Source organism: Argopecten irradians, chromosome 10 (genome assembly GCF_041381155.1).
Source record: "Argopecten irradians isolate NY chromosome 10, Ai_NY, whole genome shotgun sequence".
NCBI classification, from domain to species: domain Eukaryota; kingdom Metazoa; phylum Mollusca; class Bivalvia; order Pectinida; family Pectinidae; genus Argopecten; species Argopecten irradians.
In genome coordinates, this window is record NC_091143.1 from 6,411,858 (window position 1) to 6,425,949 (window position 14,092).

Sequence of the window (14,092 nt, forward strand, 5' to 3'; positions counted from 1 at the left end):
ATATAATATCACTAAAACATGATGTCGAAGACACTAAGCAACACACCCACCCGGTCCTAACCACTATTTTTTTTGTTTGTTTGATTAGTTAACGTCCTATTACAGCCTAACAACTAAATGCTGAGCGCTAAGCAGAAGCAGAAACTACTCCGTTTTAAAGACTTTGGTGTGACTCAGCCAGGGAAGAGTAGGAAGAGAAAACATAAGATCCTAAATTTAGTCTCCTTTTACGATCATGCAATAGGGGAAGCAGGTATAATTCTACCGCCGTACAAGACTACAAAATAGAAAATAGGATGAAAACAGTTATCCTTATCATATGGCTCAGTGATAAACTGTCCCCGATGGTATTGTTTAAAGAACAAATCAAGATGTAGTACGGTGGGTGATTTTAACCCACAAAATATTTCCGATAGACACATCTGTGACTTGATCTGACAAGACCCCCAATTATAATATTTACAGAACACAAACACAGTCTCACAGTTCTGCTCACCGTAAAATCTTTACTTGATATAAAAAATGTATATTTGATTATCATTGGTTCCTATGTTTTTTCGATATGTCAAAAGTATCAAATATACTTTGCTTTTTCGTTTTTAGTTTGTTCAAACCAGTGAAGAATTTAGCTATTGTTAAAAAATCGCACCATTTGATTTAATTGTTTGCATCCTTTCAATTAAACCGGTCGTCTCATATTAGTACCCATGCTAACCAATACTTTCTTAAATGGACATTATGGTTCGGCAATCTGTGTCTGTTGAAATAAGAGATAAGTCACGGAGACGTCATTAGAAGTGGGTTAATCTGTCGACTGTAGGGTCAGTGTTTCGGCAGCCTTATCTGTCTTCTCCGTTATGTAATGGTATGATAGGTGGTTCGTATGTTTGTACCTGTTGATCTAGTGTGTAAGCTGTTCGTCAATGGCAATGCAGGCGTTGTACATTCTCTCCCTTCTAACACTGACCCACGGGGCCGTCAACCAAAACATCCTCAACCTCTACAAGCATACAACTCGCGGTGATGTAAGTAGACTTCCGGCTTATAGTGACTTTTGAAAAATAATAAAAAAAAGATATAGCCATTTTTGTGAGCTATTCCTATAGAATTATACGAAGGGCAAATTCATTAGGATCGCAATTTCGTGAATAATATAACTTTTATTTTGGTCAGGTTTTTTTATGCGTGACCTGTATAAGATATATTTGATTTTGTTTCTTTAAGATATTAGATATGTATGTAACTCAATGTAAAAGTCTGGGAACTCAAACTAATTCGGATATGCGAACTAGAACTTTTATTTCCAACATTTAAAACATAAATATAGACTTACATACTGTTCAAACACAGCGAAATTCAAATGCATTATGTCTGTTACCCAAATGGATTTACTAAAACTTGTCTTACTAATTTCCATTCTCGATTTCAACATCCCAATGTTAACCCTCGAATCACTAATGCGTCTAAAACATCTGTTTTGATCATGCAATCAGTATAGAATCCAAATAAAAATCATTGTTCCTTATCTCTAACCATCTACACCAAATATCGTAAAACATCTTGAAGGTGTAAAAACATTAGTTTAGCTGGTTCCTTAATGACTCGCACTCGTAGCACTATTTAGATGACAACACAACACATGCATTTTTTTTGTTCAGCATAATTTAGCTTTATTACAATATTGTTATGTTACCTCCAGATATACAGTAATGCATTTTAGGTATTTAGCATCATCACAAAGGCCAGAGAGTTACTGTTAAGTTTCCAAATGACCTTTTACATAGGTTCCTTACATGTCTGTGTGTGTCAACAATCAACCGTTTGTGATATACTGAGGGCAGTCCAGCCTTACAAATGACCAAGGAAATATGATATATACATAGTCGGCCGCATCACCGATGCTGTGTCATCTGTCAGAAAAGCTCAGGGATGTTTACAGCACAGCGATGTCCAATGAAAGGCCTCCAGGGGTCAGGTCAAATATATATATGTCATACCTCTTAATTAGGTCTCATAGTCATGTCAAATAAAACTCACGGTTTCCCCCTAAATGAGGTGATGGTTCCTAGTTCCGTTGAAGTTTAAACGGAATTCGAGTCGGGTGTCGGATCCGTTTAAGTAATTCCGTGTAAAAGAGAGTAATTCTGTGTTTTATTGTTCCTAAAAACCTCGAACTTCGATTCCTATATTACATAATATGTAATTAATTAAACATGCTATTAGAGGTAGGAGTCATAATAAACGGAACTCCGCTCGTTGGCCAGTATTTGGGCGAAATGAAACTGTGACCTTGTTCCTAGTTCCGTTTAAGCTAAACAGAACCCGCGTCTTGGAACTCCCAACTTCAGCCCTCCTAATTTTACATGTCACTTAACTTCAATTAAGCATTAATTGTCATATTTTTGACATGCATTGGGTGTTATAGCATAGCCAATGATACGCGTTAACGCACCATAACACCCAAAATATGTTACACCCCAATGCATGTCACAAAAATATGAAACCAATGCTTATATTTACATTTATATGATCATTCTCGGTATAAACAGAAAAAGGGTGAAAAATAAAGTACATGTGTATGAAAATAAAAGTTATACGTTTGTATAGTGGAACATACCATTTGATGGAACAGCCAATGATTTGGCGGGAAAGAGTGGAGTTCTTGCAACTCCAAGCGTGTTACCACGGACACCCGACTAAACAACAATAGCAGATTGTTTGTTTGTTTGTTCGATTCGATTAACGTCCTATTAACAGCTAGAATCATCTAAGGACGGCCTCCCATGCATGCGGTTTATTGCGTGTATGTAGTGCGTGTTTTGGGAAACTGCGGTATATTCGTGTTGTGTTTTCTTGTATAGTGTTGCCCTTTTTATAGTGCTATATCAATGAAACAAGCCGCCGAAGACACCAAGCAACACACCCCACCCAGTCACATTATAGTGTCAACGGACGAACCAGTTGTTCCACTCCCGGTATGTTGAGCGCAAAGCAGGAGCAGAATCTACTACTTTTATAGACTTTTATCAGCAAAAGGCCAAAAGTTAGGCGGTGTTAAGGGAGACGTTAGGAAGAATAGAGTCAGAATAGAGTCAGTAATGAAGAAAAGATAAGATCCTAAATTTAGTCGCCTTTTATCAACATGCAACAGAGGCAGCAGGTCCAATTTTTGTTTTGTTTGTTTGATTAATTAACGTCCTACTAACAGCTATGGTCATGTAAGGACGGCCTCCCATGCATGCAGCGTGTTGCGTGTATGTTCTGCGAGGTGCGTGTTTTTTGAGAGACTGATATGAACAGATAAACACAGGCTAATATAGGTTACATTTGTTACTTTATCAGTAGGTGTTGTGCTGAAGACGGCTGGCTGGTCAGCGTCAGCGGTTTCGAGTTTCGAAAAATAGCATATTGCCCATTATACGCAACCTGGTGACTGTTTTGTAAACCTAATGTATAACAATAATTATCTTTTGCATTTCTATAATATATTTTAATTTTTGTTGGTGTTTTCTAGATAAACTGAGTTTACCCAAATTGCTACAATATATTGGATGTTTTGGTCCTGATATTACTTGTTGTTCTAATTTTGATACCTCATTTGTCACTGAAAAATGTCCTCACCCGGTCACATTATTATACTGACAACGGTTGGCGATTTTTCATTTTTAACCAGTTGTCCCACTCCCTGTATGCCGAGCGCTAAGCAGGAGCAGAAACTACCACTTTTATAGACTTTGGTGTGTCTCGGCCAGGGGACAGAACCCAGAGCCTTCCTCACAGGGGCGAACGCTCAACTCAAGGCCAAAAGTGAGGCGGTGCAAAGGGAGGGATTAGGAAACATAAAGTCAGTTAGGAAGAAGTGAAAAGATAAGATCCTAAATTTAGTCGCTTTTTACGATCATGCAATAGGGGCAGCATGTTCAATTCTAAAGTCCAACTTGCGGGGCCATTCTAACACCCTACATGCAGGGCAAAAACAATAGTAGATGAAATAGTCTCGTCGATAAAACGGGATATACAACGATAAATAAATTTCAATCCATTTCAAATATATTCATAGAATGTATTTCCATATCAATTTTCAGTTATATTCTTTCGTTAATTATGATTTTGCCTTAAAATCCAGTCATTTCTAGACCTTTCGAACTTTGGTTGTGGTATTAGTACGCAAGAGACTAGCTGCCAATGTAAGAACTGGAAGATACCATTCATTAGACTTAGTAGCAATTGTGCAGTGGTCGTGTAAACTTTATCATATATGTTTTATTAGTTTGAGATTTTTTGTTTGTTTATTCTCTGTCCTCAACAAATATACATGTTCATGTTCATCTAACATCGCTGATACACTAAAGAAATACAAAGCAATTTTCAGTCCTGCTTATTTTGACAACAGTGAAGATAACATTTCATGTTAGTGAGTGAAGTCGGAAGACAAGGGACAAGAGTAGCAGAGAACAATACTGAATGACCGGATCGTAATGGATTTCACGAAGCAGAACTAAAACTCCATCATATAATGACCAGCGGTTACCATTGAGCTTGTCTGTCCTGTCTTTAGAACATTTAGACCTCATTTTCTAGATTAATGGACGGATTACCATCAATGGCGTCACATACCATTGAGGCCAAAAGCATGAGCGTCGCATTCGATTTGGCGGCGCTGCATTGCATGCATCATCACTAAGGAAGCAATTCAGATAATTAGAATTTCAGAAGAATGGCTAGTCACACAGATTTCCACGTCAGTGATTTTGTTAGTTTTAGTCATAACTTTTCTCTGTAATGGGTGTCAAAAGGATTTCGTAATAGTGGATTTTTTTCTCAATTTTGAAAAAAATGTCATTAACGGTTTGAAGCATGTTCGTTATTGCTTGTTATGTGCGAGACAGTTACGGCGTCAACAACAATTTGACCTTTTAGCATTACTTTGATTAATTAATCTTTTTTTCCTTTAGAAATACAACGCATTACATCTTTATAAAATTAATTAATATCATCAAATTTCTTAATTAGTTCTTATTCATTGTATAATAAATGGCGTTATTCGCCGTTATAAAAAATAGTTCTATTTAATCATGACAACAATGGAAGATCTACGTGAAACGTTTGTGTTACATATAGGGATTAAATGTATTTCCTAATTTTCATAGCGGCTATGAATAGCAGAAGCTACTACATATCCTGTGGAGCGCGTTAGCGCTCCTCGGAAGATATGTAGATATATAGCTTCTGCTATGAAAATTAAACAAGAGGCCCAGAGGGCCTGTATCGCTCACCTGGCTTTTTGTTAGTAATTATCACAAGAATCTGACAATTAGAAAAATAAGCAAAATTGACTCCCAAAGTTTAATTTTGAATCACAACCATACAATGATGCTATTTATACCATACAAATATGCTATCCAATACATAGGTTCAGAGACAAAGTAATTTATATGAAAATAGTAGCCTAATTGACCTTTTTGACCTCGCATCTATTGCCGTTTAAGGCCCCGGGGGTCAGCCCTATCATTGGTGCAATTTCAAATCCCATCCCTATAAGGATGCTGCCATTGCATTATAAGTGTTCTTCCATTCTTAGTTGCAGAGAAGAAGTCGTTTATATGGAAATAGCTAAATTGACCCCTTTTGACCCCACCCTTCAGGCTCCCGGGGGGTCAGCCCATCATTTGCAAAATTTTGAATCCAAACCCTATAAGGATGTAACCATTGCATTATGAGCGCAATCCAATTTTAAGTTGCAGAGAAAAAGTCATTTATATGGAAATTGACCACTTTTGACCCCGCCCCTCAGGCCCCCGGGGGTCAGCTCTATCATTTGCTCAATTTGGAATCCCCAGCCTACAAGGATGCTACCATTGCATTATGGGTGCTATACCATGCTTAGTTGCAGAGAAGAAGTCATTTATATGGAAATAGCCAAATTGACCCCGCCCCTCAGGCCCCCCGGGGATCAGCCCTATCATTTGCACAATTTTGAATCCCCACACTATAAGGATGCTACCATTGCATTATGGGTGCTATACCATGCTTAGTTGCAGAGAAGTCATTTATATGGAAATAGCCAAATTGACCCCTTTTGACCCCGCCCCTCAGGCCCCCGGGAGGTCAGCCCTATCATTTGCACAATTTTGAATCCCCACCCTATAAGGATGCTACCATTGCATTATGGGTGCTATACCATGCTTGGTTTCAGAGAAGAAGTCGTTTATATGGAAATAGCTAAATTGACCCCTTTTGACCCCACCCTTCAGGCTCCCGGGGGGTCAGCCCCATCATTTGCAAAATTTTGAATCCAAACCCTATAAGGATGTAACCATTGCATTATGAGCGCAATTCCATGTTAAGTTGCAGAGAAAAAGTCATTTATATGGAAATTGACCACTTTTGACCCCGCCCCTCAGGCCCCCGGGGGTCAGCTCTATCATTTGCTCAATTTGGAATCCCCAGCCTACAAGGATGCTACCATTGCATTATGGGTGCTATACCATGCTTAGTTGCAGAGAAGAAGTCATATATATGGAAATAGCCAAATTGACCCCGCCCCTCAGGCCCCCCGGGGGTCAGCCCTATCATTTGCACAATTTTGAATCCCCACACTATAAGGATGCTACCATTGCATAATGGGTGCTATACCATGCTTAGTTGCAGAGAAGAAGTCATTTATGTGGAATATAGACAAATTGACCCCTTTTGACCCCGCCCCTCAGGCCCCCGGGAGGTCAGCCCTATCATTTGCACAATTTTGAATCCCCACCCTATAAGGATGCTACCATTGCATTATGGGTGTTATACCATACTTAGTTTCAGAAAAGAAGTCGTTTATATGGAAATAGCCAAATTGGCCCCTTTTGACCCCGCCCCTCAGGCCCCCGGGGGGTCAGCCCCATTATTTGTACAATTTTGAATCCCCACACTATAAGGATGATATCATTGCATTATGGGTGCTATCCCATGCTTGGTTTCAGAGAAGAAGTCGTTTATATGGAAATAGCCAAATTCACCCCTTTTGACCCCGCCCCTCAGCCCCCCCGGGGGTCAGCCCCATCATTTGTACAATTTTGAATCCCCACCCTATAACGATACTACAATTGCATTATGAGTGCTATCTCATGCTTAGTTGCAGAGAAGAAGTCGTTTATATGGAAATAGCCAAATTGACCCCATTTGACCCCGCCCCTCAGGCCCCCGGGGGGTCAGCCCCATCATTTGTACAATTTTGAATCCCCAACCTATAAGGATGCAACCATTGCATTATGGCTGCTATCCCATGCTTGGTTTCAGAGAAGAAGTCGTCTATATGGAAATAGCCAAATTGACCCCTTTTGGCCCCGCCCCTCAGGCCCCCGGGGGGTCAGCCCCATCATTTGTACTATTTTCAGTTAGTAGCCCATACGGATGCTACCAGTCAAATTTTATTGAAATCCGACCAGCGGTTATGGAGAAGAAGTCGATTTTTGACGGACGACGGACGCCGGACGACGGACGACGGACGCCGGTTATGGAGAAGAAGTCGATTTTTGACGGACGACGGACGACGGACGCCGGACGCTGCGGTATCCCATAAGCTCACCTCGGTCCTTTGGACCAGGTGAGCTAAAAAATACATTCAATCCATATATTTACATTAGAATAATTTATGAAAATAAAAATTATTGAAAGGTTTTTATATTATTTTTAAAATTATGACACCCATATACGACGAGAAACGAGATTAATTGAACAGCTGGATGAAAAAGTCGTTCACAACGTCACGTCTTCAAGCTTCCGCCTTCCGGTCGATCTGTTTTGCAAATAACGATAAACAAGAAATATAGTTAAAATAAGATTTGATTACAGTAAACCTTAGTTGATTCTATATCAAGAAACAACACATCAGTTATTATACGTTGAAATATTGTGGGGGACTATTTTTTATTGATATGAAACTATCGCATTGTTTGAAATCAGCTGGTCGATGCACGAGAATCGTTGTATTCATAGTGTATTCATAGTGTTTTCATAGGCAAATGTTTGCTTTCGTCAGTTGGTTGATTCATATAGTGACGAAGCACTCAGAATGTAAATATAAATAGTGTTAGTGCTATTTTGGACTGAAGGTCCTATAGTGGCTGAATATATATTCCATAGAAATGATGAATTTACGTTGAATCTATTTTGGCCTTTTATTTCGGATTATTAATATACTAGCTTTATACCGTTTTTTACCTCATTATATAAAGACCAATATGAATGAATGCATTTCATCATATTCTGTAATATGGACATCAATTTCTTTTGAAAAACATTATGTTTATATTGTTTTTGTTTTCAAACCGCACATTGTATCTTTTTGTTGGCTCTCCTCTCATCTTCGTTTTCAATTTCGTTTTAAAACTTTAACATTCTCACTACTATAGTAGTATATATAAATTTTGTCTGAAGCTCGTTGGAGGTGAAAGCTTGCCTAAACTTCTTAATTATACTTTTCTCCTGTTATCCTATACAAATCGTGTCTCAGTTGTTATATTTAAATGAGTATTGATGCAATGAAAGGTAAAGGTATTAACAGAGTTAGTAATAGTTGTTTATACTTGCTCTATTACAGGGTACATATTACGGAGCTGGTTAAAGTGGAACTTGTAGTTACACACCTCCTGACCTCCCTCTTGTCTATATTTATATATTACAGGGTACATATTACGGAGCTGGTTCCAGTGGAACTTGTAGTTACACACCTCCTGACCTCCCTCTTGTCTATATTGTAGTTACACACCTCCTGACCTCCCTCTTGTCTATATTTATATATTACAGGGTACATATTACGGAGCTGGTTCCAGTGGAACTTGTAGTTACACACCTCCTGACCTCCCTCTTGTCTATATTTATATATTACAGGGTACATATTACGGAGCTGGTTCCAGTGGAACTTGTAGTTACACACCTCCTGACCTCCCTCTTGTCTATATTTATATATTACAGGGTACATATTACGGAGCTGGTTCCAGTGGAACTTGTAGTTACACACCTCCTGACCTCCCTCTTGTCTATATTTATATATTATAGGGTACATATTACGGAGCTGGTTCCAGTGGAACTTGTAGTTACACACCTCCTGACCTCCCTCCTGCCTATATTTATATATTACAGGGTACATATTACGGAGCTGGTTCCAGTGGAACTTGTAGTTACACACCTCCTGACCTCCCTCCTGTCTATATTTATATATTACAGGGTACATATTACGGAGCTGGTTCCAGTGGAACTTGTAGTTACACACCTCCTGACCTCCCTCCTGTCTATATTTATATATTATAGGATACATATTACGGAGCTGGTTCCAGTGGAACTTGTAGTTACACACCTCCTGACCTCCCTCCTGCCTATATTTATATATTACAGGGTACATATTACGGAGCTGGTTCCAGTGGAACTTGTAGTTACACACCTCCTGACCTCCCTCCTGCCTATATTTATATATTACAGGGTACATATTACGGAGCTGGTTCCAGTGGAACTTGTAGTTACACACCTCCTGACCTCCCTCTTGTCTATATTTATATATTACATGGTACATATTACGGAGCTGGTTCCAGTGGAACTTGTAGTTACACACCTCCTGACCTCCCTCTTGTCTATATTTATATATATACATGGTACATATAACGGAGCTGGTTCCAGTGGAACTTGTAGCTACACACCTCCTGACCTCCCTCTTGTCTATGTTTATATATTACATGGTACATATTACGGAGCTGGTTCCAGTGGAACTTGTAGCTACACACCTCCTGACCTCCCTCTTGTCTATGTTTATATATTACAGGGTACATATTACGGAGCTGGTTCCAGTGGAACTTGTAGCTACACACCTCCTGACCTCCCTCCTGCCTATATTTATATATTATAGGTTACATATTACGGAGCTGGTTCCAGTGGAACTTGTAGTTACACACCTCCTGACCTCCCTCTTGTCTATATTTATATATAATAGGGTACATATTACGGAGCTGGTTCCAGTGGAACTTGTAGTTACACACCTCCTGACCTCCCTCTTGTCTATGTTTATAATTACAGGGTACATATTACGGAGCTGGTTCCAGTGGAACTTGTAGTTACACACCTCCTGACCTCCCTCTTGTCTATGTTTATATATTACATGGTACATATTACGGAGCTGATTCAAGTGGAACTTGTAGTTACACACCTCCTGACCTCCCTCCTGCCTATATTTATATATTACAGGGTACATATTACGGAGCTGGTTCCAGTGGAACTTGTAGTTACACACCTCCTGACCTCCCTCTTGTCTATGTTTATATATTACATGGTACATATTACGGAGCTGGTTCCAGTGGAACTTGTAGTTACACACCTCCTGACCTCCCTCTTGTCTATGTTTATATATTACATGGTACATATTACGGAGCTGGTTCCAGTGGAACTTGTAGTTACACACCTCCTGACCTCCCTCTTGTCTATGTTTATATATTACAGGGTACATATTACGGAGCTGGTTCCAGTGGAACTTGTAGTTACACACCTCCTGACCTCCCTCCTGTAGCTAAAAATCCCGCCATCACTGATCTCGTGGCCCTCAACAGTCCCCAGTTCTACGGATCTCTAGCATGTGGTATGTGTTTTACGGTAAGTCTACTAGTTTTCACGTGCATACCCTGATCACCCATTGAAAGAATTAAGGAAGCATCTTCTCACAAGAATGTTGAAACGTTAGAAAAATTGGCTTAAATAAAAAAAAAAGAAAATATATCTTTGTCTAAAACGAAATAATATTATATTATTCATGATGTGCCAAGCTGTTTTGTGTAGGTTCAAGGGGCAGGACATGGTCTTGGTAACGACCCCATCACTGGTAACCATATTGTGTTCGTCAAAGACCTGTGTCCAGAATGTCACGCCGGTAAGTACACATGCTATATATTCGTCAACATTGATGTTAGAAGTATTGGTTTGGTTAGGTTAAGGTTTACGTCCTAATAATAGCCAGGGTCATGTAAGGACGGTCTCCCATGTGTGTGGTGTGTGTTGTGGGAGACTGTGGTGTGTTGTGTCTACTTTTGCCTTTTTTCTCTCTGAAGATTGCTACCGAAGGCAGTAAGCAACACACCCCATCCGGTCACATTATACTGACAACAGGGGTATTGAAGATTTTGTAATTTTTATCATTGAATTTTTAGCTCGCCTATTCGAAGAATAGGGGGAGCTAATGTTGTCACCCCGGCGTCGGCGTCGGCGTCAGGGTCGGCGTCCCATTTTACGTTCAAGTTTTTGAGCAAGTTTCTGTTTCGTCAATTGTTTAAGCTTAAGTCATCATAAATGTTTATGATTTTATTTTCCTAATGTGTATGGATGCTGAACGTGACAATACAACCAATTTGGGGCCCTTTAGGGGTTTTTGAGTCTGTTAATTTGTCATATTTCCATATTAAAGTTTTTGAGCAAGTTATTATTTTGTCAATTGTTTAAGGATAAGTCATCATAAATGTTTGATTTTATTTTCCTAATGTGTATGGATGCTGAACGTGATAATACAACCAATTTGGGGCCCTTTAGGGGTTTTTGAGTCTGTTAATTTGTCATATTTCCATATTAAAGTTTTTGAGCAAGTTTCTATTTTGTCAATTGTTTAAGCATAAGTCATCATAAATGTTTATGATTTTATTTTCCTAATGTGTATGGATGCTGAACGTGATAATACAACCAATTTGGGGCCCTTTAGGGGTTTTTGAGTCTGTTAATTTGTCATATTTCCATATTAAAGTTTTTGAGCAAGTTACTATTTTGTCAATTGTTTAAGCATAAGTCATCATAAATGTTTATGATTTTATTTTCCTAATGTGTATGGATGCTGAACGTGATAATACAACCAATTTGGGGCCCTTTAGGGGTTTTTGAGTCTGTTAATTTGTCATATTTCCATATTAAAGTTTTTGAGCAAGTTTCTATTTTGTCAATTGTTTAAGCATAAGTCATCATATATGTTTATGATTTTATTTTCCTAGCCTAGTGTGTATGGATGCTGAATGTGATAATACAACCAATTTTGGGCCCTTTAGGGGGTTTTTGAGTCTGTTAATTTGTCATATTTCCATATTTAAATAGTAAATACTTGAACATCAACTTCTTCTGAATAGGCGAGCTTTGCTGTTCTCCAACAGCTCTTGTATTAAAACGGTTTTTTTCTCAATAAAAATCAACACTTATTCTATTCAGGTTCCGTTGACTTTGCCCGGAATGGTGACGGTCGGTGGGATATTTCCATCCGAGCAATCCAGTGTCCTGTCGGCAACACTAAAATCGAGTACAAATTCCAAGGAAGCAACGATTATTACCTGAAACTCCAAATCCGTAATGCGAGGTAATGCTTTACATCATATGAATATATTTTATGTGACACTTTTAATAATGTTGCAGTAAACATACTATCACAAAGAATTTTGTGATACATTTTTAAGTGCTTTGAACTTCTGTTAATAGTTGCTAAATTTTATCCTCAATTATCAGTTTACTATTGTTTATAATTTGTCATTCCTAAGACTTGATTATATTCTTGATCATATTTACTCTACATATATCGTTTGTGACATTTGAGATAAAACCCCGTAGTGAAAACTGTGTATATCCTCTGACATTTACTTCGATACCTTTTCTGAAAGATTTTATGTTCCATTCTATTACGTAACCGAAATGATGTCACGGCCATCCTTATTGCCTAAAGGACACTGACCACGACTGATTAATCTCCCAATGAGCGATATCTGTCAATCATGATTCTGTAATTTTGCAATCTGTAATTTTATTGTCTGTACATTATATAAGCGTGATCTATTTTATTTGTAAATCAGTTAGGTCTCCGACTTTGTACGGAACACAACGGCTACATTCTGGACACTCCAGAATAGCCATGCGTCAAGTTATCATAAAATTCCAGAGTTCAACTTCAGCATTTTCTTACGTCATCTTTCCTTCTAGACAAAACGTACGGAAGTTCCGTATGTTAATACCCCTTTTATTTGGAAAAGTTTATATAGAATTTTTAACCTTATCAATTTTAATATTTTGCCTTTAAATAACTACAGAATTCCCGCCACGGAAGTTGAAATGAGACAGAAGAGTGGTAATTATGCCAGCTTCCGACACACCTCTGATGGTTTCTGGGTGATGGGTTCGGGCTTCGACAAACCTGTACAATATCCGATACACTTGCGCCTCACAGCGGCCAATGGGGAGACAATTACGGACACCATTCACATGTCGCATATAGGTAAGTCAGTGTGTCCCTGTGATATTCGCTGTAAAGGAGTTAAACCTTAAACAATCAAACAATGGTGTATACTCACACAATTCACATTAAATGTTAAAACAATGAACGTCGCCGCATTATTGCAAATAATTCTTTTTGACAAAATACTCGTATGTTAAACATTTTGATTCATGTTTTTTTATTTTTCAGCCAATGAAGTAGTTTTACACGGATCAGGAAAGCAGTTTAGTCTTGACAGTAGTCTACCATCCTAACCTGTTAAACAATAACGAAAATTAAACATATTCACGATAATCGGCGTCTTTTAGTGTTTCTTTAATGATGGTGGAGTCTACGGCGAGAGTGCACATTAAATGCATGACATCAGCCTGATTATTTCTGCTTGTAATTTCTACACCAACAATGCTCTGATGATCTGCTAATTTGAATTAATTATTCAGATTCATTTTAATTATTTTTTACATATCCTCATTAAATATAAGATTGTTAGAAAAATTGGTCCTTAAAAAATACTCGTTTCTCAGTTGAGGACTATCCCGTGTTCGGGAAATCTCGAAGGAGATTCATATTGGTAAACTGATGAACTACAATAAACAAAGCAGTTACCATATAGCTGTTAATATTGTACATTTGGGATATTCACAAGAAGTGTTTATTTTAAAGAAGAACGGGAAACGTGTGTGAACAAACTAACGTTACTACCATTATGCAGATATTGCCAATGAGTTTATAGAACTTTTTTCACAATTGTTTTCTTTCACAAGTTATATTCAGTTGTCAACGACTTAACTAGAATAATGTTTTTATCCATCGGGTTATTTCGTAGAACTT

At 38.3% G+C, this 14,092-nt stretch overlaps 1 protein-coding gene across 1 annotated transcript; it reads left to right on the plus strand.

Moving 5' to 3' along the window:
- Positions 1–858: 858 nt before the first annotated feature.
- Positions 859–13,555, plus strand: LOC138332522 (uncharacterized). Its single transcript, XM_069280524.1, has 6 exons — positions 859–1,025; positions 10,474–10,623; positions 10,807–10,897; positions 12,211–12,355; positions 13,077–13,261; positions 13,451–13,555. Exons 1-6 carry the CDS (start codon positions 924–926, stop codon positions 13,513–13,515), a joined length of 738 nt encoding a protein of 245 aa, XP_069136625.1. The 5' UTR covers positions 859–923; the 3' UTR covers positions 13,516–13,555.
- The last annotated feature ends 537 nt before the right edge of the window (positions 13,556–14,092 follow it).

What these genes read in the sequence shown, in the direction of transcription:
- LOC138332522 (XM_069280524.1), top strand. Translation starts at nt 924, where the DNA reads ATGGCAATGCAGGCGTTGTACATTCTCTCCCTTCTAACACTGACCCAC. An exon ending in AGCATACAACTCGCGGTGAT is followed by an intron (nt 1,026 to 10,473) that starts GTAAGTAGACTT and finishes TATATATTACAG; the next exon opens with GGTACATATTACGGAGCTGG. An exon ending in GTGTCCAGAATGTCACGCCG is followed by an intron (nt 10,898 to 12,210) that starts GTAAGTACACAT and finishes TATTCTATTCAG; the next exon opens with GTTCCGTTGACTTTGCCCGG.